Genomic DNA, 27,843 nt, shown 5'->3' on the forward strand with positions numbered 1-27,843 from the left:
AGACAAGCAAAAATATACAAATCCAAAATCAAACAAAAGTGCTTCAGGGGTGAATAATATGTCGGCGCTCTTTGGATAAATGAATCATGAATCATAAATCCAAGGCATTCAAATAGTAAGTGAATAAAATTAAAAGGGCTTTATTAACAGGGCTATTATTAAAAAAAACAGCACTATTGTGCACCACACCTTTGTGTTTCCCATGCTAAATCACTGATAACCCCGCCCTGAATCACCTATAACCCCTTCCTAAATCAATGGTAGTCCTAGCCTAAATGACTGATAACACTGCCTTACATTACTGACAGCCCCACCCAAGGACAGACAGGCCCCCTCCAAATTAAACCAGAGCCCCGCCCTAAAACACTGATTGTCCTACTTTAAATCACTGATAACTCCTCCCTAAAGCACTGATAGCCCCACCCTAAATCAATGACAGCCCCACCCTAAATGACTAATAACTCCGCCTTAAAGCACTGATAGCCCCGCCCTAAATCATTGATAGCACTATTCTAAATCAATGATAGCCCACCCCTATATGACTGATGACTCCGCCTTAAAACACTGATAGCCCCGCCCTGAATCACAGAGACACAGACAGCTCCGCCCTTAAGAACTGATAGTCCCACCCTAAATGACTGATAACTCTGCCTTAAATCACTGATAGTCCCACCCTAGGGGATGATAGCCCTACACTAAATCACTAATAGCCCCACCCTAAGGACAGAAAGACACGACCTAAAGGACTGATAGCCCCGTCCTAAATCACTAATAGCCCCATACTAAAGGACTGATAGCCCCACCCTAAACGCCCTAAAGGACTGATAGCCCCACCCTAAATCACTAATAGCCCCACCCTAAAGGACTGATAGCCCCACCCAAAGAATAGACACACACGCCCTAAAGGAATAATAGCCCCGCCTTAAAGGACTTATAGCCCCCACCAAAAAGTACTGATAGCCCCACCCTAAAGGACTGATAGCCCCACCCTAAATGAATGATAGCCCCACCCTAAAGGACTGATAGCCCCACCCTAAAGAACTGATAGTCCTGCCCTAAAGGACTGATAGCCCCTTCCTAAATGAATGATAGCCCCACCCTAAATCACTGATAGCCCCACCCTAAAGAACTGATAGCCCCACCCTAAATCACTGATAGCCCTACCCTAAATGAATGATAGCCCCACCCTAAATCACTGATAGCCCCACCCAAAAGTACTGATAGCCCCACCCAAAAGTACTGATAGCCCCACCCTAAATCACTGATAGCCCCACCCTAAAGAATTGATAGCCCCACCCTAAATCACTGATAGCCCCACCCTAAATCACTAATAGCCCCAGCCTAAAGGACTGATAGCCCCACCCTAAAGGACTGATGGCCCCACCATAAATGAATGATAGCCCCACCCTAAAGGACTGATAGCCCTACCCTAAATCACTGATAGCCCCACCCTAAAGGACTGATAGCCCCACCCTAAATAAATGATAGCCCCACCCTAAAGGACTGATAGCCCTACCCTAAATCACTGATAGCCCCACCCTAAAGGACTGATAGCCCCACCCTAAATAAATGATAGCCCCACCCTAAAGGACTGATAGTCCCGCCCTAAAGAACTGATAGCCCCACCCTAAATGAATGATAGCCCCTCCCTAAACCACAGTACCGCCCTAAAGGCTTGATAGCCTCACCCTTAAAGATTGATAGCCCTACCCTATAGGACTGATAGCCTCCCCCTACAAGACTGATAGTTCCCCCCTAAAGGCCTGATAACCCCGCCCCCCAAGTGCATACCATGTGACCAGAAGTGAAGAATCGTTGTTTCAATGGTGGAGGGAGGGTTAGGGTGTTTGATTAAAGATTATGAGGGCAAATGGATTTTTACAAAAGAATGAAGTGCACAGACACATCGTTTACACACTACTGTATACATATAAAAACAAGACGAGTACATTTTAATTTCCTGACGTCTTTAAGGAGTTCATCGATAACTGACAACATAAGACGACCATGCCTGCCTTCTTTTTGGGGTGTACTTTCCTAAGATAAAGAGAATGACTGAATCTCTTGAAAGTGTTCACGACTTGCTTCAGGAAGTCTCATCCAATAAGTGAGGTCAAGGTCCTCGATGAGAACATGAAGAAAACTTGAGTGTCTCAACTCTCTTTTTGTGTGTTTGTGACTCATGTCGAGACTAAACACAGTTGTGCATCACGACTGCGTTCAGGCATCCGCGAGGTTTAGTTAGTCATGACTCTGGGCCAAAACAAAGTCAACACAAAAGCGACTGCGGCAAAGGTGAAAAACATGACTAAACCGCAATCTGACAGCAAAACTCACCAATCCATTCGTCAACCCAAGCGAAAGCCTGTCTGTGACCCAAGAGCAGCACATCCCTCACCACCTACAGAAAGAGAAAACAGAAATATACAGGGTTGGTGCGGGCGCTGGGGGCTCGTCCGGGATATAAATGCGACAATGTGAAAGTAACCTTATGCACAAACTGCTCCACGCGCGTCTGAAGTCCCCACACCTCAAACTTCACGGTCACCAGCTTATAGGAGCACATGATGGGGTCCTGCGTGTCTCTCCAGCCCTCCTTCAGCATTCCCCGCGATGTCTTCTGGGATTTGAACTGCCGTGGGTCCTGGAGTTGGAAGTACAAATATACAGTGGTGGAAATAAGTATTGAACACGCCACCATTTATCTCAGGAAACATATTTATAAAGGTGCTGTGCGCTTGAAATTTTCACCAAACGTCGATAACAACCAAATAAACTCATACATGCAAAGAAAACCAAACTTCTTAGGTTACAAATAAAAAAAAACATTGAACACATGAAGGAAGGAAGGTGTGTAAAAGCATGTAATGCCCATACAGCAGCTGAAATCTCTCGGTGGTTCTTCAGCAACCCTCTGCCCACTGTTCCCAGACAGTGTTGTACAATAATTTCGACCTCTGTACGATGTATGATCAATAATTAAAAATAAAATCCTACAATGTACGATAATTTCAGAATTTTACGACATTTAAAATGAATTTCACTGTAAACTTGGAGCTTCTATACTTATTAATCTAGCTGCATCTTTTGTCGGCTGTCTGTGAGGAGAACGTGGAGTTTTCGGTCTCATCTTAGCTTACATTTGCTCAGCCAATCAACATGGAGAATGGCTCTCTCTCATGAGTTAACCTTCCTGCCTCATGGAGCCATGCTTAAGTCAGTCGTTTTAGTTTGAGGTTGATTGTTTAAGTTTTAAAAAGTAGTGTTGAAAAGGAAGGGGAGAAGGACAGGGGAGTTTACCCTTGATGTTCTTGTTTTTCCCCGTTCAAATGCGTCATGTGAACGTGTTTTTCCAAAGTTAATCTCATCAAAACAAAATGCAAAGAGAAGCAAACTTCTTAGGTTACAAATTTAAAAAAATGAACACATGAAGGAAGGAAGGTGTGTAAAAGCATGTAATGCCCATACAGCAGCTGAAATCTCTCTGTGGTTCTTCAGCAACGCTCTGCCCAGTGTTGCCAGACGTACGATAATCATCGTATTTGTACAATAATTTCGACCTCTGTACGATGTATGATCAATAATTAAAAATAAAATCCTATAATTTACGATAATTTCAGAATTTTACAACATTTAAAATGAATTTCACTGTAAACTTGGAGCTTCTATACTTATTAATCTAGCTGCATCTTTTTTCGGCTGTCTGTGAGGAGAACGTGGAGTTTTGGGTCTCATCTTAGCTTACATTTGCCCAGCCAATCAACATGGAGAATGGCTCTCTCTCATGAGTTAACCTTCCTGCCGCATGGAGCCATGCTTAAGTCAGCCGTTTCAGGTTGAGGTTGATTGTTTAAGTTTTAAAAAGTAGTGTTGAAAAGGAAGGGGAGATGGACGGGGGAGTTTACCCTTGATGTTCTTGTTTTTCCCCGTTCAAATGCGTCATGTGAACGTGTTTTTCCAAAGTTAATCTCATCAAAACAAAATGCAAAGAGAAGCAAACTTCTTAGGTTACAAATGAAAAAAATGAACACATGAAGGAAGGAAGGTGTGTAAAGGCATGTAAAGCCCATACAGCAGCTGAAATCTCTCTGTGGTTCTTCAGCAACGCTCTGCCCAGTGTTGCCAGACGTACAATAATCATCATATTTGTACAATAATTTCGACCTCTGTACGATGTATGATCAATAATTAAAAATAAAATCCTATAATGTACGATAATTTCAGAATTTTACAACATTTAAAATGAATTTCACTGTAAACTTGGAGCTTCTATACTTATTAATCTAGCTGCATCTTTTGTCGGCTGTCTGTGAGGAGAACGTGGAGTTTTCGGTCTCACCTTACATTTGCTCAGCCAATCAACATGGAGAATGGCTCTCTCTCATGAGTTAACCTTCCTGCCGCATGGGGCTATTCTTACGTCAGCCGTTTCAGGTTGAGGTTGATTGTTTAAGTTTTAAAAAGTAGTGTTGAAAAGGAAGGGGAGATGGACGGGGGAGTTTACCCTTGATGTTCTTGTTTTTCCCCGTTCAAATGCGTCATGTGAACGTGTTTTTCCAAAGTTAATCTCATCAAAACAAAATGCAAAGAGAAGCAAACTTCTTAGGTTACAAATGAAAAAAATGAACACATGAAGGAAGGAAGGTGTGTAAAAGCATGTAAAGCCCATACAGCAGCTGAAATCTCTCTGTGGTTCTTCAGCAACGCTCTGCCCAGTGTTGCCAGACGTACAATAATCATCATATTTGTACAATAATTTCGACCTCTGTACGATGTATGATCAATAATTAAAAATAAAATCCTATAATGTACGATAATTTCAGAATTTTACGACATTTAAAATTAATTTCATTGTAAACTTGGAGCTTCTATACTTATTAATCTAGCTGCATCTTTTGTCGGCTGTCTGTGAGGAGAACGTGGAGTTTTCGGTCTCACCTTACATTTGCTCAGCCAATCAACATGGAGAATGGCTCTCTCTCATGAGTTAACCTTCCTGCCGCATGGGGCTATTCTTAAGTCAGCCGTTTCAGGTTGAGGTTGATTGTTTAAGCAATAAAGTTTTAAAAAGTAGTGCTGAAAAGGAAGGGGCGAGGCAGTGGCGCAGTAGGTAGTGCTGTCGCCTCACAGCAAGAAAGTCGCTGGGTTGAACCTCGGCTCAGTTGGCGTTTCTGTGTGGAGTTTGCATGTTCTCCCTGCCTTCGCATGGGTTTCCTCCGGGTGCTCCGGTTTCCCCCACAGTCCAAAGACATGCGGTACAGGTGAATTGGGTAGGCTGAATTGTCCGTAGTGTGTGTGAATGTGTGTGTGGATGTTTCCAAGAGATGTGTTGCGGCTGGAAGGGTATCCGCTGCGTAAAAACTTGCTGGATAAGTTGGCGGTTCATTCCGCTGTGGCGACCCCGGATTAATAAAGGAACTAAGCCGACAAGAAAATGAATGAATGAATGAATGAATGAAAAGGAAGGGGAGCTTGCCCTTGATGTTCTTGTTTTTCCCCGTTCAAATGCGTCATGTGAACGTGTTTTTCCTAAGTTAATCTCATCAAAACAAAGCCACGAACTCGGCTCATTACAGATACTCTGAATGGGCTCGTGCACACCTCAGAGTGTGTCCAAAATTCAGGAGGGTGCACTGCTTTGTTAGGTTGCGGTGCATGACGGCATCCGATATGTACCCCAAAACGAATCCCTTAACACAGGGGTCACCAATCTCGGTCCTGGAGGGCCGGTGTCCCTGCAGGGTTTTGCTCCAACTTGCTTCAGCACACCTGCCTGGATGTTTTAAGTATACCTAGTAAGACCTTGATTAGCTTGTTCAGGTGTGTTTGATTAGGGTTGGAGCTAATATCTGCAAGACACCGGCCCTCCAGGAACAAGTTTGGTGATCACTGCCTTAACATCTGGCAACACATGCAGGACAGTGACTCGGAGGAGGAGTTTGAACCTTCCCACTAAAGGCTGATCTTTACTTCTGCGTCAAACACATGCGTATGCTACGGCGCAGCCTACGCGTTGACGCATAACCCTACGGCATTGCTGACGTGCACCTCTCAAAAAATGTAACTACACGTCACAACCACGCGTAGCGCAAGCTCTGTGATTGGTAGGCTTGGTAGCGCTGACGAGTCTGGGCAGAACCGAGAGCCCGATGGAGCGATTGTTTACAAGTGTGGAGTCCCGTGAAAAAGCTCCGGATGGAAAGTTTTGTTTTGTGTTTACCTCATGGTTAAAGTTGCCTCAAAATGAGCGAGTTTGAGCCACTTTTACATCCCTGAAGCGTTCAGAAAGAACAAAACAGCAGCAAAGAAACTCGACACAAAGACACATTGACACCACACTGCCAACTAGTGTTTTGGAAGTGTTAATGCAGACCAACAGAGACAGCGCGCATGCACAGCTACACGCGTTGCATACGCCGCTGGTTACGCTGGTCACTTGACGCAGAAGTATAAACCAGGCTTTATGTACGCCTAGTTTTTTTTACGTATCATGGTAATTTACATGTTGTGTCAAAACGCTATTTGACTAGATAATAGCTGTATACTCTCTGTTTGACTTGTGTACGATAATTTCCCGCCAAATACGATCATTTTGAGGCTCTGGTGCAATACTTTGACATTTTCAATCAATCTGGCAACACTGCCTCCGGCCTCCCTCATGTTTAAATGAATACACAGCCAAGGAAACTCTCAAATTCTTTCAGAGAAAGAAAATCAAGCAGAAGAATGGCCCAGGCAGTCACCTGATCCGAATCCAATAGAGCAGTGTTTCTCAACTGGTGGGTCAGGACCCACTTTCAGTGTGTGTGTGGCCATAAAAACAACAAATGTTTAGTCTTTAAATAATTTTGCTTCTACCAGACTTTTATTTTGAAATGCGCGAGCGACAACTGTACCGTTTGACATGTGAAATTCAATTTAATCACAGCAACAAATATGTCAAAGTGCAAGTCTGACCCAGAATATGTAAAGTATGGATTTACATATATCGACGACAAAAAAGGCTTAAAACCTCAGTCTGTCATTTGTAGTGACGTGCTCAAAACCAAAACATTTGTCGTTTTTACTTTGTATATTTCTATAATTTGAGACATTTGGTTAAATTCAATTCAGCTTTATTTGTATAGCCCTTTTACAATATCGATTGTGTCAAAGCAGCTCCACATAAACGGTCACAGTAACTGGATCAGGGTAGTTCAGTTTTCAGTGTTTAAGTTCAGTTCAGTTTAGCTCAGTTCAGTGTGGTTTAAAGTCATTACTGTGAGTCCAAACACTGAAGAGCAAATTCATCGATGCGTAGCTCTACCGATCCTGAACCATGCAAGCCAGTGGCGACAGCAGAGAGGGAAGAAAAAACTTCACCGATAGGAGAGTGAAGAAAAAAAACCTTGAGAGAAACCAGACTCAGTTGGGCACGACCATTTCAATTTCTCCGCTGTAAATGACAGCAATAAAATTTTGTTTATTTGTAAGTCTTGCTGATTTTCTCATGATTTATCTGTCACTACTTGTGTATGTTAACAAATAAATACAAATTAATAACAATTCCTAAAAATATATTACAGTTTCCATGTATAAATGTGGGTCCCATGGCCAAACCAGTTGAGAACCACTGCAATAGAGAATACAGAATAAAGCTCAGATTTGATAGACGACATCCACAGAAGCATCAAGATTTTGACACACTGTTGAAGAGAAACTCAGACCTGAGAAATACACAAGGCTTCATTCTCCATAAGAGAGGCATATTTGAGCTGCCATCACCAAATAAGCCTTTTATATAAAGTATTAAACACATTTCAGTAGTTCAGCGCTTTATTTTATTTGTTTTAAGGAAAAACTCACTTAATTTCGACATTTTATTTCTAAAAACAAGTCAATAATTTATTTTAGCCATTTGGACAAGAACGAATTCAAAAACTCGAAGAAAAGCCTTTTTTGACCAGCTCATAACAACAAATGCAAATCAATGAACCATAGCTCTTCCAGCGCTGGATATCTTAAAATAGAACAACTGGTAAATCCCGCTCAAATCCAACACGGTTACATTTTAAGATGCATCCCCGCATTGGTTGTCTTCTTCTATTTGTACGCAGTCTTATTATTTTTTGCATATTCCTACCCAGCTGTTCTGGCTGATGCGAAAAACTAAAAGCATCCTTCATCATTTTAATGCGCTCGCACAGCATTAGAGAGTGAATTTCACTGAAGAGCGATCGCCACTTTCCTCTACTCAACCTCAAGGACAGAACACTTGACGTGAATGCACATTAAATACACAACGGCGTTCCACAGGGTTCAGCACTTGGCCTGTTTTTATTCTCCATTTTCGCAAAATAACCTCCAGATCTTTACCTCATCATTTTTTATGCAGATGACTCTTGATTTATTCTCTTTTCATCCACCGACAACCAAATATCATCAGGTATCAACTCATTTCTGGCAAGCGTTTCTGCCTGCACAACCCAGTTAATTAAAATCTGAGATGCTGATCATTCTGGCCGAGAAACAACACCGTGAAGACCTTGTCATGTCATTAGACAACAAAACCGTCTCGCCCACGGAGAACGCCAGGATTCCTGGCCTCATAATCACAAGGAGGATTATTATATCTGAATAATTAAACTCTGTTTGATTTATATTGATGGCAGCTATTGGCGACTGCTGTTTATGATCCGACGACCTAAGGCAGGGGTTGGGAACCTTTTGTCAGCAAAGAGCCATTTCTGATTTTTTTGGATAATGTATTTTTTTAAAGAGCCATTGAGTGTGTGTGTGTGTATGTCTATATATATATGGAACATAACCATTTTTAAAAAATGTCTGATGGTGAATCACACTAAACGTTTATTTTAGTTCCGTTAGGATTCCCTAAGTGATTTACATTTGCTAAATGCCAGAATAATGAGGGAGGTTTTTTTTTTTTTTGAGAATTTTTAAAATAATTTCTAGACAGTCAGAAGTTTACACACATTTCCTTGGTATTCTTTAGCTTTGCTTTTAAACTGAATAACTTTGGTCAAATGTTTTGGGTCTCCTTCCACAAGCTTCTCACAATAGTTTGCAGGAATTTTGGCCCATTCCTCCTGCAGAATTGCTGTAACTGAGTCAGATTTGTAGGCTGTCTTGCTCGCACAAGCCTTTTCAACTCTGCCCACACATTTTCTATAGGATTGAGATCAGGGCTTTGTGATGGCCACTGCAAAACATTCACTCTGCTGTCCTTAAAGCACATTTGAACTCATTTGGCAGTATGCTCAGGGTCATGGTCTGTTTGGAAGACCCATTTGTGACCAAGTTTTAATGTCCTGGCTGATGTGTTGAGATGTTGCTTCAGTATTTCTCCATAATGTTCTTTCTTCATGACGCCATCTATGCTGTGAAGTGGACTAGTCCCTCCTGAAGCAAAACAGCCCCACAACATGATGCTGCCGCCCCCATACTTCACAGTTGGGATGGTGTTCCTAGGCTTGTGTGCTTTCCCCTTTGTCCTCCAAATGTAACACTGCTCATTATGGCTAAACAGTTCAATCTTAGCTTCATCAGAGCACAGGACATGTCTCCAAACATTACTCTTTTCCCAGTGTAATTAAGCTAACTGTAATCTGGCTTTGTTGTTGATTCTGGCTTGTTGATTCTCCATGTTGTCACACAAGGAAGCAGTGTGTTTGAGCTTTTCCTTCAATACTATTCTACAGTTGTGCCTCACATTAACTCAATTGTTGTCAATTAGCCAATCAGAAACTTCCAAAACCTTGACATCATCATCTGAGCTTTTCCAGAGGCAGATTAATCTTATTGTGTGTAAACTTGACCTTTAAGAAGAGTTATAACAGTTTCTCAAACAATTTCTCTCTCATTATTCTGCTATTAAGCAGAACAGAAACACATGTTATCATCCTGACTTACCTAAAAGAGAACAAGTTCAGTCACATTAACAGCTGACTTTTCTTTTCTTTTTATACAGTGTTTCTAAACTTCTGCTTTCAACTATATATATATATATATATATATATATATATATATATATATATATATATATATATATATATATATATATATATATATAATTAGGCTTAAATGCCATGTGATTAGTCTTAAAAAAAAACAGGTCATCAACTGGTCGTCTTATGCATTTGCATATTCTGAGTCAGCTGTTCTAAACTAAAAGCAAACTTCATGTTTATACGCTTGCACAACATTTCATTTCATTGTAATTCTCTTGGGGCTTCTCCACACCATAACTCTCCTGGATGTGGGAAAGACACTGAAGATGGACTCATTAAAGAACAATACATGTTTAACATTGTCCACAGTTCAAGATTTATAATGCTGGCACCATTGAAACAACAATAGATGGGGCTTTTCCATACCATAACTCTTTCAGACGTGGGGAAGACAATGCAAAACCACATTCAGCACACATACAAAGTCCTGGCTATGGAGGAAGAGGATACAGGTGGCCTGCCTGCAGTCCCGACCTGTCTCCAATAGAGAATGTGTGGTGCATTTTGCAATAAAGATTTCTGTAATGAAGGTTACGGCCCTCTGGCCGCCAAAAAGAAGAAGGCGGAGAATCAACGAAGTTTTAAAATATTTAATAATAAAAGGGACGGTCTGAACCAGGGGTGTCAAACTCAATTCCTGGAGGGCCGAAGCCCTGCACAGTTTAGTTCCAACCCTGCTCCAACACACTTACCTGTAGGTTTCAAACAAGCCTGAAGCACTCAATTAGTTTGATCAGGTGTGTTTAATTAGGGTTGGAACTAAACTGTGCAGAGCTGCGGCCCTCCAGGAACTGAGTTTGACACCTGTGCTCTAAACCAAAACAAACAGACGGCAGCTCCTCAAGGAGACTGACGTCAAACTGAAAACAAAAGTAAAACAATCTGTCCGGGCCCGGTCCTCTCTTGGCTTCCTCTGCCATCGTTCCTTCTCTTATAGTCCCGTGCTTATACTATGGGATTCGAGGCCGGTGCGCGCCACAGGTGAATCCACTTACCTCATTCCATTCCCACGGCTCTCGGCCCCGCCCCCTCTCCACAACCCCGTGCTGTTCCCCACCTGAAGACTTGTTTGCAGGAAGAATGGGACAAAATGACGCCTGAAACACTTCACCACTTGGTGTCTTCAGTCCCTAAAAGTATTTTAAGTGTTGTGAAAAGGAACGTCAACATTACAAAGTGGGAATCGCTTAACTTTTTCGACATTTAAAAAACAAACGAGCAACACATTAAATAATGTCTGCTGTAATGTCTGCAATGAAACACAAGTCAAAGGAAATTTAGAAATCACTACTTTCTTTTTTTATTTGCGTTTCCCATAACGTTTTCCCAACCTTTTAAGATCCAGTTTATACTGTTGTTTTAGCATAGGGGTGTCCAAACTCAGTCCTGGAGGGCCGGGGTCCTGCATAGCGTCAACTTCCTTCAACACACCTGCCTGGAAGTTTGTGTACACCTCGAAAGAGCTTGATCAGCTGCGTCTGATTGGGGTTGGAACTAAATTATGCAGGACACCGGCCCTCCAGGACTGAGTTTGGACACCCCTGTTCTAGCGAAAATAGAAACGGTTTCCGTTTCGTGACACCACAGCAGATGGTGAAGACAAAAAACTCCTTTAAACATGATGGCTTTTATAGCGCATCGCTTCTACTTCAGACCCAGCGTAAATCTGCCTGCCCTGAGAAGTGTTTTTATTAATCTAATGAGGGCTGCAGTCATCACTCCCAGGACTCCAGCTGCTCGTTTCCCTCTGCTTTTTAACTCCTCAGACAGAAACCACTGGATGCTCAGATAGCAGAAAAGCTCCTGTCAGAGAAAGATAACACTGCTCTCTCTCTCTCTCTCATCTATCCGACAGACACAGTGTGTGAAAATGAATGACTGCAGTGGTGCAGTGGAGAGCTGATTCAGAGTCTTGCGTGTATCCAGTAGAGAACTCAACAGCGTCCCTTTAATAATTCAGCACTGGCTTTAAAAATAACCCATAGTGCTTTGTTTTCGGCCATGCGAGCGAAGCGCTCCCGTTTTCATCAAAAAACAAAAATCCCATCAGCGCTAAACACCATATCAAGAGCTCGAATTAATAAATCATACAGGTCAAACGCATGGAGGTGATTATGAAACATGGAGCACGGGAGAATTTCTACATCGTGTGTATATTAGTTATATACTAATATGCAAAACTCCCTTTTATAAGGGATTGTGTGGCAGCAGAGTGTGAATATAACCAGCTTCTCACAGTAGAAATGTATTAATGTTCGTTATTTTAAGCACACTTGATATAAACAGCCTGCAGAAACACTCTGATTGACATTCTCTCTTTTTATGACGTCATCAGAGGGGAAAAGCCCCGCCCACCCGTGACCATCTCTCCCTCATTAGCATAGGAGGTTAGCCCTGCTTTTGAATCTGCCACTATGCTGACACACAGGCATTTATAGCTCCGCCCTCTTTTAAAAAAGAGCACCATCTCATTTGCATTTAAAGCGACAGTCACCAAAACGCCACAATTAGAATCAAAGCCTACACGGGGCAGTTTCAGAGCGCTAGAGAACATTATTAGTGTGGTATTTTGAGCTGAAACTTCTCTGCACACACTCTGGGGACTTGTTGTAGATCTTGTAAAACGGGGAATAATAGATGCCCTTTAATGAGATATTAGGGTAACACTTTATAATAACTACACACTATAAATCATTTATTAAGCATTAGCAAATAGTGAATTCATTATCTGTTAAGCGTTAACTCTACATTAATAAGCGTTAGTAAGCAGTTTATAACTGCAGCTACAAATGCTCATTTCTTGACTTATAAGCACCTATATAATGTGTTTAATGATAATTTTCATATACTTAATTATTTATTTTTCATAACTAAATTAGTATCGAATTATTTACAAACTGTTTGTATTTTAGAGTAGTTGAGGGTTTTCAGGATCATTCAGAATGAGTTAGTAAATGATTAATAAAATATTAAAATTAAAATTTTTAATTCTTATTATTCAGGCATATAGTAATAGTTAACTAATATGTTAATAAATGCTTTATTAACTCAACATTATGCAGTTTTGTGACCTAATCTAAAGTGAGGACTATTCATGCTTTATAAATCCCTTATAAATGACAAATAAAGGCTCAGAGTCAAATGAACGATAATCTGTGCAATCTTTCTAAAAAGTAAAATTACTGTAAAGTTTAAACATTGCCAAATAACAGGAGTGTCAAAATATGACATCCAGCTGGATAAAACAACAACAATATAATAATTAAACAATAAAATAAGATGCAATGTTTAAACTCTATAGTGATTTTATTTTAGATCAGCTTGCAAAGATTTATTTTTCATTTGAAGTACAGTTTCATTTGTGTATCTTTAAATGAATAGGAATGAATAATGCCATTCTTCCTGTTTAAAATTTAACTGAGCCTTTATTTTTCATTTATAAGGGATTTATAAAGCATGAATAGTCCTCACTTTAAATTAGGTCACAAAACTGCATAATGTTGAGGTAATAAAGCATTTATTAACATAAATAGTAAGCATTACTATATGCCTGAATAATAAGACATATAAACGTTGATTTCAATAGTTTATTAATCATTTACTAACTCATTCTGAATGACCCTAAAAACCCTCAACTAATCTTAAATACAAACGGTTTGTAAATAATGTGAAACCTAATTTAGTAATGAAAAATAAATCATTCACTAAGTATGAAAATACGATCATTAAACACATTATATAGGTGCTTATAAGTCAAGAAATGAGCATTTGTAGCTGCAGTTATAAACTGCTTACTAACGCTTATTAATGTAGAGTTAACGCTTAACAGATAATGAATTCACTATTTGCTAATGCTTAATAAATGATTTATAGTGTGTAGTTATTATAAAGTGTTACTGATATTAGTTTATGTGTTTTTTTAAATAAAAAAATCTTACCTCAGACTCCTTGTAGTAGCGTTCTGGGATCTCGTCGTAGGCGATGTCGACAATACACACCTCCGTTTCTTCATCTCTGAGCTCTGTGTCAAAGATCTAGAGAAGATGTAGGAAAATTGATCAACAATGATAATCTACTGTGTACATCTACACCGCAGAAACGTTTTCATCTTGTTTCTAGACCAAATATCTAAAAGCTCTCAAATCAAGAAGCGTTTTCTAGACAAGCACAAAAAAACTTGTCTTGTTTTCAGGAATAACGAGTCAAAATTGAGGGAGTTTTTTTTTTAAATGAGCAAAATAATCTGCCCTTAAGTGGGGTGAGCACAATAGTCTCGTTTTCATTTTGACATATAATTTAGCGCACCGCATTGGCAGATGACTTTGCTTGTTTTAAAGAAAAACTCACTTAATTTTGACTGATTACTTCTAGAAAAAAAAAAACAATACAATTTTTTGCTTGGATAGAAAACGCTTCTTGATTTACGACTAAACATACTGTTGTTATAATTCTTTTCTTGATTTTGAACAACTTTTATTTCATACAAATTGAGTTTGGCAAAAATATACAACAAGAATAATATTTAAACTTAAACTTTAAATAACTTAAAACAATAAAAAATAATAATCTAAAAAAATACAGCAATGACATACACTAACCGGCCACTTTATTAGGTACACCTGTCTAACTGCTTGTTAACACAAATGTCTAATCGGCCAATCACATGGCAGCAGCTCAATGCATTTAGGCATGTAGACATGGTCAAGACGATCTGCTGCAGTTCAAAGCGAGCATCAGAATGGAGAAGAAAGGGGATTTAAGGGATTTTGAACGTGGCATGGTTGCTGGTGTCAGACGGGCTGCTCTGAGTATTTCAGAAACTGCTGATCTACTGGAATTTTCACGCACAGCCATCTCTAGGGTTAACAGAGAATGGTCTGAAGAAGAGGAAATATCCAGTGAGCGGCAGTTCTGTGGGCGCAAATGCCTTGTTGATGCCAGAGGTCGGAGGAGAATGGCCAGACTGGCTCCAGCTGATAGAAAGGCAACAGTAACTCAAATAAGCACTCGCTACAACCGAGCTCTGCAGAAGAGCATCTCTGAACACACAACACGTCCAACCTTGAGGCGGATGGGCTACAGCAGCAGAAGAGCACACCGGGTGCCGCTCCTGTCAGCTAAGAACAGGAAACTGAGGCTACAATTCACACAGACTCACCAAAACTGGACAATAGAAGATTGGAGAAACGTTGCTGCTCTGATGAGTCTCCATTTCTGCTGACACATTCGGATGCTCGGCTCACAATTTGGCGCCAGAACCATGAAAGCATGGATCCATCCTGCCTTGTATCAGCAGTTCAGGCTGGTGGTGGTAGTGTAATGGTGTGGGGGGGGATTTTCTTTGGGCTCATTGGTACCAATTGAGCATCAACGCCACAGCCTACCTGAGTATTGCTGCTGACCATGTCCATCCCTTTATGAGCACAGTGTCTCCATCTTCTGATGGCTACTTCCAGCAGGATAACGCAGCATGTTATAAAGCTCAATCATCTCAGACTGGTGAACATGACGATGAGTTCACTGTACTCAAATGGCCTCCACAGTCACCAGAGCTCAACCCAATAGAGCACCGTTGGGATGTGGTGGAACGGGAAATCGACATCATGGATGTGCCGCCGACAAATCTGCAGCACAGCATGATGCTATCATGTCAATATGGAGCAAAATCTCTGAGGAATATTTCCAGGATCTTGTTGAATCTCTGCCATGAAGGATTACGGCAGATCTGAAGACAAAACGGGGTCCAACCAAGTACTAGTAAGGTGTACCTAATAAAGTGGCCAGTGAGTGTATTCGTCTAATCTACATATACTTTTTAATATCTATCAATTCAACAAAAGAGTCAACATCTAGACTCTCCAAAAAGTCATTAAATACTTTCTAAATAGACCAAAATATACAAATTTTGTTTATAAAAAATAGGTAATACTCTTTATCCAAAGACGTACACCAGGAACTGATGCAACACAATTACATGTTTAGCTTCCAGCAAACTTAATACAATTAACAGCAATCTTTCATCCTTGGTGACTTTCGAGTTCAATAGACACATGCAATATATACAAACTGGGAACAAGAGGAATTACTTAACCTTATATGATTTGACTTGCAATATTCAGTATTTTAACCCAAGGCTTTATAGTTCTTTTGGTGGTATAATTTCTTTACTAAAGCCTACGTTTAATTATTTATATCAATAAATCTTACCAAAAATATATATTTTTTTTGCACTGGCAGATCATTTGGCTTGTTTCTACTGTGTATCTTCTTAAATCAGTCATTTATTTCTTGTGTTTAAGTCAAAATTATTCACCTTGCAGAGAATATATTTCCCAAATGATGTTGAACAGATTCAGGAATTTCTCACAGTATTTCCTCTAATATTTTTTCTTGTGGAGAAAGTCTTATTTGTTTTATTTCAGCTAGAATAAAAGAACATTTTAAGTCTATTTTAAGGTCAATATTATTCGCCCCTTCAGCAATATTAGTGTTGGATTGTCTCCAGAACAAACCACTGTTATACAATGACTTGCCTAATTACCCTAACTTTACCCTAATTACCCTAGTGAAGCCTTTACATGTCACTTTAAGCTGAACACTTCCTTTCGTTAAGCAGAAATCGAGCAAAGAAATAAACAAGAGGGCTAATAATTCTGACTGTATGTGATTATTTCTAGCAGTGTGCAGAGCTGATGCTGTCCACAGGAAGGAGCTCTCGGTCTGTGTGTGCGTCTATGGCAGTGCGTGTGCATTGCATAAGCCGCCGCTCATTGGGAGAGAGCCTAACAAAGACTTTAATGGGCGAGAGAGAGTTTCTCTTCAAAGGATCAGGTGCTTTCAGGTGAGAGAACGGCTCTCCTGTTGTCTGCCACCTGTGTGCCTCTGCCAATTATGTTGTAATTCTTTTCATACCCGACTGACAGTACGCTTCAGGGATGACACGGAGAGAAATGTACAAAACCTCTTTATTTAAAAAAAAAAAAAGGAGAGTGCACTAGCTGCGAGAACAAGAAAAGGATGGGATGAAGTTGTGAAACAATGAATGACATGACAGATAAGTAGATGAATGCTTTTTACAGTAAGGTATGCTGGACTTTTTTTTAAAGTAGCACAGAAAGGAAAATCTGAATACTGGCTCTAACAATTAACACCGACCCTAAAGAAACACTGCATTTTTTTTTTTTGAAAAGGCTTATTTTATAGCTCCTTTACGGTTAAACAGGTGAGTTTTATCATCTATTCAGCAAATCTTTGGGTCTGGCAGAAGCACTATTAGCTTAGCTTAGCATAAGTCATTGAATCGGATTAGACCATTAGCATCCTTATCCAAAAACACAATAGAGGAACATTATTAATATTATTTTTAAATAGGCTCATTTTCAGCTCTCTAGAGGTAATCAGTTCAGATTTGAATCCATACAGCCGGTCTTTGGGAACACTCTTAGCATAGCTTAGCATAAGTCATTGAATCGGATTAGACCATTAGCATCTTAATTAAAAATACAAAAAGGAACATTATTATTATTATTATTATTATTTTAATTTAGGAAATAGGCTCATTTTTACAGCTCTCTAGAAGTAAACAGTTCAGTTTTAAATCCACGCAGCCAGTTTTTGGGTCTGGTGGGATCACTTTTAGCTTAGCTAAGCAAAATTCACTGAATCGGATTAGACCATTAGCATCTTGATCAAAAATGTTAAAAATAAAAACATTTTTAAAAGCTCATTTGAAAGCTCTCTGGATTTTTTTAATCCATTTTGGCAACCTTTATTTTTTTTTTTTGGCTTAGCTTAGCATAAATCATTAAATCGGATTAGACCATTATCATCTTAATTAAAAATGTAAAAAGGAACATAATTGTTATTTTAATTTTGGAAATAGGCTCATTTTACAGTTCTCTTGAAGTAAGGAGTTCAGTTTTGAATGCATTCAGCCAGTCTTTGGGTCTGGTGGAATCACTTTTAGCTTAGCTTAGCTTAAGTCATTGAATCAGATTAGACCATTAGTATCCTGATCCAAAATGTAAACAGGGACATTATTATTATTATTATTATTATTATTATTTTAAATAGGCTCATTTTACAGCTATTTAGTTGTAAACAGTTCAGCTTTGAATCCAAACTGCCAGTCTTTTGGAAATATTTTTAGCCTAGCTTAGCATAAGTCATTAAATCGTATAAGACCATTAGCATCTTAATTAAAAATGCAAAAAGGAACATAAATATTATTTAGGAAATTTTAGGAAATATGCTCATTTTTACAGCTCTCTAGAAGTATACAGTTTAGTTTTAAATCCATGCAGCCAGTTTTTGGGTCTGGTGGAATCACTTTTAGCTTATCTTAGCATAATTCACTGAATCGGATTAGACCATTAGCATCTTGATCAAAAGTGTCAAAAAGAAACTTTTTTAAAGACTCATTTCACAGCTCTCTAGAGTTAAACTGTCTTCCCATTTTAAAATCCATTCAGGCAAACTTCGGTACTGGCGAGAGCACTTTTAGCTTAGCTTAGCTTAAATCATTGAATCAGATTAGACCATTAGCATCCTGATCCAAAATGTAAAAAGGGAACATTAATGATTTTACTTTTTTTTAAAGAGGCTCATTTTACAGCTTTCTAGAGGTAAACAGTTCAGCTTTGAATCTTTACAGCCAGTCTTTGGGTATGGTTGGAACACTTTTAGCTTAGCATAAGTCATCGAATCGAACAGACCATTAGCATCCTGATTAAAAAAATGTAAAAAAGAACATTATCATTATTATTATTATTATTGTTATTATTATTGGGAATAGGCCGATTTTGCAGCTCTCTAGATGTAAACAGTTTCAGTTTTGAATCCATACAGCCAGTCCTTGGGTCTGGCGGGAGGACTTTTTGATTAGCTTAGCATAAGCCAAAATATCGGATTAGACCGTTAGGCTCCTGATCAAAAATGTAAGAAGGAACATTATTATTATTTTTATTCAGGAACTAGGCTCATTTTACAGCTCTCTAGAGGTAATCAGTTCAGTTTTGAATCCGTTAACAACCGGTCTTTGGGTCTATTGGGATCACTTTTAGCTTAGCGTAAGTTATTAAATCGGATTAGACCATTAGCATCTTGATCTAAAATATAAAACGAAACATTGGTATTATTTTAATTTTGGAAATAGGCTCATTTTACAGCTCTTCAGAGGTAAACTGATCAGTTCTTAATCTATTCAGCTGGTCTTTGGGTCTGGCAGGACCATTTTTAGCTTATCTTCATGTAAGTCATTAAATCAGATTAGACCATTAGCATATTTATCAAAAATGTAAAAAAGGTACATTATTATTATTTTAATTTTGGAAATTGGCTCATTTTACTGCTCTCTAGAGGTAAACCGTTCAGCTTTTAATCCATTCAGCCAATCTTTGGTTCTGCCGGGAGCTCTTTTAGCTTAGCTTAGCTTAAGTCATTGAATCAGATTAGACCATTAGCATCCTGGTCCAAAATGTAAAAAAAAAGGAACATTGTTTTATTTATTTTATTATTATTTTTTTTAGAAATAGGCTCATTTTACAGCTCTTTAGGGGTAAACAGGTCAGTTCTTAATCTATTCAGCTGTTTTTGGGGTCTGGCGGGAGCTCTTTTAGTGTAGCCTAGCATAAGTCATTGAATCGGATTAGACCATTAGCATCTTGAAAAGAGTTTTGATTTATCCATTCAAAGCTTGACTTTAAAGACCAACATAAAATACCAACTATGCTCTCATTCTGACGTAATAATGAAGGAACATTACTGCTGTACCATGACTGAAACATGTGCAATGATATTATGCAGCTCTGTTAGCTAGCTATAGTTCCTAGCCAAATTTAGCATTTTGTTTTGTTTTTCTTTGATCTTAGTACACGATGTAACTACAAAAGAGTGCTCCTGCCATACCCGGAGATTGGCTGAATGGATTCAAAGACAGTAAACAACTCTAAGAGAGCTAAAATGAGTCTGTTTCCAAAAAAAAAGGTGAGGGATCCCTTTAAATTCTGAGACGTAGTTACAGAGTCAAAGCTATATTTTTACACTGCAAAAAATGCTTTATCTTGTTTCTAGTCCAAATATCTAAAAATTCTTAAGCCAAGAAGCATTTTATAGAGGGGAAACATGTGTAAGAAAAGCATTTTTGCAGTGTAAATCAACGATGAAGAACAAAACAAATCTTAAAAGACTCAGTGGTGGTGATGATAAGCAACACCAGCGCAGACTAATGTATGCTGGAGTGCAGCGCTTACACTTCAAAGCAGCCAACATGACGCTCAAATGCCGGGAAAATATCTGAAAAAGCCTCTCAGTGCGACGAGGAGGCGGAATACAGATGAAGGATTTGTGTTTTTCTCCTCTTACAGATGCAGACGGGGTCTGCAGGTGCAAAAACACAAGACAAATGAGTGGGTGGGTTCAAATATCTCTTCACTGAAGACTTAAAGAGTCGCCCCATGCGCCTGAAACATGACGGCGGTGGATTGAGCGTAAAGGAAAGATCCGTAAAGAGTTGATTTGCAGTGGAAGATCTCGACTGGGCTAAACACCAGGGGTCTGTTCTTCATACCTCACGTAAACTGTTTAACTTCACACCTCGCTTAAAGATCATTTGGCAGATCCTCAATCTTTTAATCTTGATTTAAATCTTGATGGTGCTTCAGACAACTTCAGGAATCAGATTAAAACATCCAGACCAGAGGTGTCAAACTCAATTCCTGGAGGGCTGCAGACCTGCTTAGTTCCAACCCTGCTCAACACACTAACCTGAAGGTTTTAAACTAGCCTGAAGCACTCAATTAGTTTGATCAGGTGTGCTTAATTAGGGTTTGACCTAAACTGTGCAGAGCTGCGGCGCTCCAGGAATTGAGTTTGACACCCCTGGTTTAAATGAACTCTATTCTAGGCTTATTAAAGCATTCAAGAATCAAATCACCGGCATATTATCTGTCAAAACATGTGCAGGAATGCCATAAATGACTATTCCTAAAAATAAATAAAATATTGGCAATGTTTATTAGCATAAAGAAGTTGTACTAAGCTGGGTTGGAGCCTTTAAATGGTATGTGTTTGTATCTAAAAAGTCCACATTAATAAATGCGGTCTTTGAACCCCAATTGGGGAGGCCTTGTAACCTGAGTGTAGATTACATAAGTTGTAGATCTCAAAGGTAAACCGCTGAGTTTTACCATTTTTGAAACCGTTCAGCCAGTCTTTAAAGAGAACTTTTAGCTTAGCTTAGCATAAATCATTGAATCGGATTAGACCATTAGCATCTCGCTCATAAATTTTAAAGGAAAAATCCATAAAAAGATGAAAATGCTTCTCGATTTAGCAATCGTTACATATTTAGATTAGAATCAAGACAAAAACAAGATTTGCATAATACACACACACACCAGCTCTCACTACCTGATAAAAGTCTTGAGGTGGATCTCGGTTGTAAGAGCAACAAATAACAACTCGACTTTTAGTTGATCATGTGTAAAAGTGCAGAAGGTGGATTTCTCTGATGGATCATCTGTTAAACTGCATCCCAAATCATCACCAATACTGCAGAAGACCTACTGGAACCAGCATGGACCAAGATTCTCACAAAAATCAATCAAGTTTGGTGAAGGAGAAGTCATGGTTTGGGGTGGCATTCAGTATGGGGGTGTGCGAGAGATCTGCAACATCAACAGCCTGAGGAATCAAGACATCTGTGCTGCCCAGTACATCACAAACCACAGCAGAGGGACAATTCTCCAGCAGGATAGCGCTCCTTCTCATACTTCAGCCTCCACATCAAAACTCCTGAAAGCAAAGAAGGTCAAGCAGCTCCAAGATTGGCCAGCCCAGTCACCAGACATGAACATTATTAAGCATGTCTGGGGTAAAATGAAGGAGGAGGCGTTAAAGATGAACACAAAGACTCTTGATGAACTAGTTGAATGATCAAGTCATTATTTGCTGTTCCTAAAACTTGGATAGGCGACAAGTTTAAACATTTTCCTTTTTTATCTGCAAGCATAGCTTATGTTCAAACTATTTATGATATTTAAAGTGGCTGGGAATAATACATAATCTTAATAATAGGAATTAATCTGCCTCGTTTTTTTAACTGCGCAGAGCTGGAGCTGCTTAATTAGACCTTTTACGTTACTGTATTTCAATACTGCTCATTAAGGTGGTACTTATACAGACTATTTTGGTCTATTTAAGTTTGAGGACCACTGAATTATTGCATTCTCCTGATTCTGTTGTGCACATTATACACTGTAAACAAGCAAAAAAAGCTTTTCTTACTTTAGTTTTTGTCTTGTGTCTAGTCCAAATATCTCAAACTTCTTAAATCAAGAGGCTTTTTAAAATAATCTTGTTTTTTAATTTAAAATACGAATACTCCGCTTACCCTATTGGCAGATTATTCAGCTTGCTTTAAGGAAAAACTCTTGAAAACAACACAATGTCTTGCTTGTCTAGAAAATGCTCCTCGCTTTAAGAAATTTGACATATTTGGTGTAATACCCGCCGGTTATTAAACAGTCCTCGCTTCCAAATACTGATGTCCACCATGCGTTTCATTTATTGAACACCGTGAAAACTAAAAGATAAACAAATAAACAAACCAAATGTTTCACAAAACACAACCAAAAGGACATCAAAATAAACAAATAATATATAAAACAATTTTAGTTTACCGTGTTGGCCTGATAACCAGCTGTGGAATACGCAAAAGCACTTAACAGGTGCTTGCATTGAGATCTCACTATCCTCTGGCATACAAACTCTCGCAGGTTAAATCAATCAAATCATATGACTTCCCACTCAAGTCAACCGGAAACAAAGAAATTAGTAACATAAACGAACACACTTAAATTATGAAACACAAACAATTAACAAAATTAAAAGCTGACCAATCAGCGTCAGCCACATTTGGACTAGAAACAAGAGCAAAACTCTGAGTAAGAACAGCTTATTTTTTTGTTTTGCGGTGTATTGGTTGACATGACACCATCCTCTCTTATTTTTCCTCCACTTTTCTCCCATCACATGCATCAATAGCACCGGGCCTGTCCAGGAGAGCTGGTTTTAACGGAAGCTATTACTTTAAAAGAAGCCCATTTGGAGCAGGTCAACATGCATAATGGCGATCCATCTGTGATACGGGAAAGAGACGGTCAGATGAAAACTGAAAAGGCTTTTAGCTAAAATCCAAAGCCCACGTCTAACAAAAAAGCCAGCGCACCGTTCTGTCTCTCCTCAGCAGGGACAATACATCTCGTTAAATCAGAAGGATTAATGATACAAAAACACAATAAAATGTGTCTCGTAGTCGAGTTTTTGTTTTGCTTCTAGTCCAAATTTACAAATTCTTAAAGATGCCCTATAATGGAGATCTGAATATACCAAGGCAGAGTAGAATAATCAAAGATCAGCATATGGAGATAGGCATACTGTGAGCCTCAGACACCACCGTCTCCGGCAAAACCCCAGTGAAAAACAGGCCAATCAGAAGACAAAACAAACTGTGAAGAGACCCACGGGCCACGCCCTCTGCATTTGCATGTATGCCTACTTTAGGTCATTCATCCAGACCTGTTGAGCAGCCACGTCTTTAAGTGAACACGACGCATATGCAGCTCTGACATCATTAATATGACCGCCCTGGGCTGCGTTTATGAGCAAATTGTGGAAATAAACCCCACATTGTAGAATGTCGTCATGTGACCTGGTATTTCGAATCACCTTAGTCACATGACCTGATATTTCGAATCACCTTAGTCACGTGACCTGATGTTTCGAATCACCTTAGTCACATGACCTGATGTTTCGAATCACCTTAGTCACGTGACCTGATGTTTCGGATCACCTTAGTCACGTGACCTGATGTTTCGAATCACCTAAGTCACGTGACCTGATGTTTCGAATCACCTTAGTCACGTGACCTGATGTTTCGAATCACCTTAGTCACGTGACCTGGTGTTTCGAATCACCTTAGTCACATGACCTGGTGTTTCAAATCGCTTTAGACACATGATCGGATGTTTCAAATCACTTCAGTCACATGATCAGGTGTTTCGAATCACTTTAGTCACATGATCAGGTGTTTCGAATCACCTTAGTAACATGACCTGGTGTTTCAAATCACTTAAGCCACGTGACCTGGTGTTTCGAATCACCTTAGTCGCATGACCTGGTGTATTGAATCACTTAAGTCATGTGACCTCGTGTTTCAAATCACCCAAGTCACGTGAACTAGTGTTTCGAATCACTTTAGTCATGTGACCTGGTGTTTCGAATAACTGTAGTCACGTGATCTGGTGTTTCGAATCCCTTTAGTCATGTGACCTGGGTGTTTCGGATTATACTTTGGTGCAGTGTTTCGAAACACTTGAACTGCGATTCAGGATCTCAACACTGTCAAAACGTCAGTTTCACATCAGCCATCCCTAGTCTCACCATATTTCGATCTTTGCTTTGTTTACCATTTTTATGTTGACCACATTTTATTTTCACCTTTATGCTCCGGTTTGCTCCTGTTTTGACCATTGCCTGTCTGACTACAGGTACTCTTATTATTAAATAACTGCACATGGATCCTCACCTCTGTTGTCAGCGTCCTTACGTTACATTGTTGGATTTATCTTTGCACAGACATGTTCACGAGCAACAGTTCTCATATCACAGATTATATATACAGCTGAAGCCCCCAGTACATTTTTTTTACACACTTTCTGTTTAGCGGAGACAAGATTCTCTCTAAACTCCTGAATCTGTTAAACATCATTTGGGAAATATTTTGAAAAAAAATTCACAGGAGTGCAAATAATTTTGGCTATATATCTATATTTACACAGCATTCTGAGATATTCACTAGACAAACTGTATACATACATGGTCATTGACGCCTTTGTTGTCTTCATACTTTGTCTCGATGTGGATGGAGAACTTTGGCAGGAAAGAGCACTGGAGACAAGACAAAAGTTAAAATGTCAAAATCTGGCAAACACAAATTGCCAACACATCAAGCCATTATAGGTTTACACAAAACACAGAACAGCTTTTCTCTCCCAAAACTCTCTTTTTTTCACGATTGAAAAATATTTTCTGCTCGCTGATAATTAAAACCCTTATGAATTAAATACTTATCTTTAGTAAAATGACACAAAGAGTTTAAATTGATCTTAAAATGCCTCTATTATTATATATTAAAGGTTACTTTTTTGTTTTGAAGGCATCCTTAAACATTGCACACCCATATAAAGTCAGAAACACTCAATATACAGCAGCAACAGCTCTTTTCTCACAGTGTCTGATTGGTTACAAGTCTCTACTCTGCTCTTATTAGTCAGAAGTCTTCACTCTGCTCTGATTGGTCAAAAGTCTCCACTCTACTCTAATTGGACAGATGGCTCCACTCTTCTCTGATTGGTTAGAAGTCTTTACTCTGATTGATCAGCAGTCTCTACTCTACTCTGATTGGCCAGATGTCTAAACTCTTCTCTGACTGATCAGAAGTCCCCACTCTTGTCTGATTGGTTAGAAGTCTTTACCCTACTCCGATTGGTACGATAGCTCAACTCTACTCCGATTGGTCAGATGTCACCACTCTACTCTAATTAGTTAAAAGTCTCTACTCTTCTCTGATTGGTCAGATGGCTTTACTTTGCTCTAGTTGTTCAGAAGTCTCCGCTCTATTCTGATTGGTCAGATGTCTTCACCCTTCTCTGATTAGTCAGATGTCTCCACTCTACTCTGATTGGTCCGATGGCTCTACCCTGCTCTGATTGGTCAAAAGTCTCTACTCTGATTGGTTAGATGTCTCCACTTATCTCTGATTGGTCAGATGTCTCCAGTCTACCCTAATTGTTCAGATGGCTCTACTCTGCTCTGATTGGTCAGAAGTCTCTACTCTGATTGGTCAGATGTCTCCACTTTTCTCTGACTGGTCAGATGGCTCTATTTTGCTTTGATTCGTCAGAAGTCTCTATTCTGACTGGTCAGACGTCTTCACTTCTCTGATTAGTCAGAAATCTCCACTCTACTCTGGTTGGTCAGATGTCTCCACTCTTCTCTAATTGGTCAAATGACTCTTCTCTTTTCTAGTCAAAAGTCTCCACTTTACTCTGATTGGTCAGAAGTCTCTATTATGATTGGTCAAAAGTCTCCACTTTACTCTGATTGGTCAGAAGTCTCTGCTACGATTGGTCAGAAGTCTCTACTTTACTCTGATTGGTCAGAAGTCTCTGCTATGATTGGTCAGAAGTCTCCACTTTACTCTGATTGGTCAGAAGTCTCTGCTATGATTGGTCAGAAGTCTCTACTTTACTCTGATTGGTCAGAAGTCTCTGCTATGATTGGTCAGAAGTCTCCACTTTACTCTGATTGGTCAGAAGTCTCTACTACGATTGGTCAGAAGTCTCCACTTTACTCTGATTGGTCAGAAGTCTCTGCTACGATTGGTCAGAAGTCTCTGCTATGATTGGTCAAAAGTCTCCACTTTACTCTGATTGGTCAGAAGTGTCGGCTATGATTGGTCAAAAGTCTCCACTTTACTCTGATTGGTCAGAAGTCTCGGCTATTATTGGTCAAAAGTCTCCACTTTACTCTGATTGGTCAGAAGTCTCTAATTTACTCTGATTGGTCAGAAGTCTCCACTTTACTCTGATTGGTCAAAAGTCTCTACTATGATTGGTCAAAAGTCTCCACTTTACTCTGATTGGTCAAAAGTCTCCACTTTACTCTGATTGGTCAGAAGTCTCTGCTATGATTGGTCAAAAGTCTCCACTTTACTCTGATTGGTCAGAAGTCTCTGCTATGATTGGTCAAAAGTCTCCACTTTACTCTGATTGGTCAGAAGTCTCTGCTTTGATTGGTCAAAAGTCTCTACTATGATTGGTCAAAAGTCTCCACTTTACTCTGATTGGTCAGAAGTCTCTGCTTTGATTGGTCAAAAGTCTCTACTATGATTGGTCAAAAGTCTCCACTTTACTCTGATTGGTCTCCACTCTATTCTATCCATCCATCCATCTCTTCAAGATATACATGATCTCTTCTTCTAGGGGGTCCTGGCTAAAATTGCAACACAGAAATGTTCACATAATAAATGAGCTCTTTTCTCATACGTCACATACACAATAGGTTAGAAAATAAAAACAATCATAAGAACTTGCTTTCTTTAGAGTAGACGATCATAAGACTGCTTAACCTGACTGACAGTGTGCAATCATCCTATGAGACATGCATATAACACCATATAGACTAAACAAAACAATTCCTGAACATCTGTGCACACAGAAATGATTCATTGGTAACTAAATGGTTTGGCAAAATCAGCACCCAGCCCCATTCATAAAGAGAGCGCAGGGCAGGGCGATGTGCTCCGGTACGACTGTGTTTTATGATGCTGCTGTAATAATGAGCTGTTTTCTGCCTGGGTGGATTTACAGTGCTGGAGCTGCGGCCCCTCGGAGACCCAACACACACACACACACACACACACACACACACACACACACACACACTGCTGCCTGATTAGATTAAACTCTGCTCCTGCAATCGCAATGGAGATCAATAGAGGCTCAGTTACATAATGCTGGAGGAAGAGCTGCTGCTGTGGGGGAGGGGCACAGATATACTGCACAGGAGAAGAGGAGGAGGAGGAGAGAAGGAAGAAGAGGAGGAAAGAGGAAGAGGAGGAGAAGAAAAGGATGAGAAAAAGAAAGAATATAATAAAAGAATATTGAAAAAAAGAAAAAGGAGAAAAAGAAAAAGGAAGTAGTAGTGGAAGAATAAGAAAAGAAGATCAGTTAAAAAAAAGGGATGAAAGAAAGCTGCTGCTGCTGCGGGGAGG

General features: G+C 39.5%; 1 protein-coding gene across 1 annotated transcript in view; it reads right to left on the reverse strand.

Annotated features, from left to right (window-relative positions):
- Nucleotides 1-27,843, reverse strand: part of pitpnc1a (phosphatidylinositol transfer protein cytoplasmic 1a) — a 141,297-nt gene that overhangs the window by 4,507 nt on the left and 108,947 nt on the right. Inside the window, exons 5-8 of the mRNA XM_073945284.1 lie at nucleotides 24,885-24,956; nucleotides 13,946-14,041; nucleotides 2,489-2,644; nucleotides 2,338-2,401 (exon numbers count right to left, since the gene is read on the reverse strand). Coding sequence (XP_073801385.1) covers nucleotides 2,338-2,401; nucleotides 2,489-2,644; nucleotides 13,946-14,041; nucleotides 24,885-24,956 — 388 coding nt within the window. The remainder of the gene's footprint in view (nucleotides 1-2,337; nucleotides 2,402-2,488; nucleotides 2,645-13,945; nucleotides 14,042-24,884; nucleotides 24,957-27,843) is intronic.

This window comes from Danio rerio, chromosome 3 (assembly GCF_049306965.1).
Source record: "Danio rerio strain Tuebingen ecotype United States chromosome 3, GRCz12tu, whole genome shotgun sequence".
In the NCBI taxonomy this organism is placed as follows: domain Eukaryota; kingdom Metazoa; phylum Chordata; class Actinopteri; order Cypriniformes; family Danionidae; genus Danio; species Danio rerio.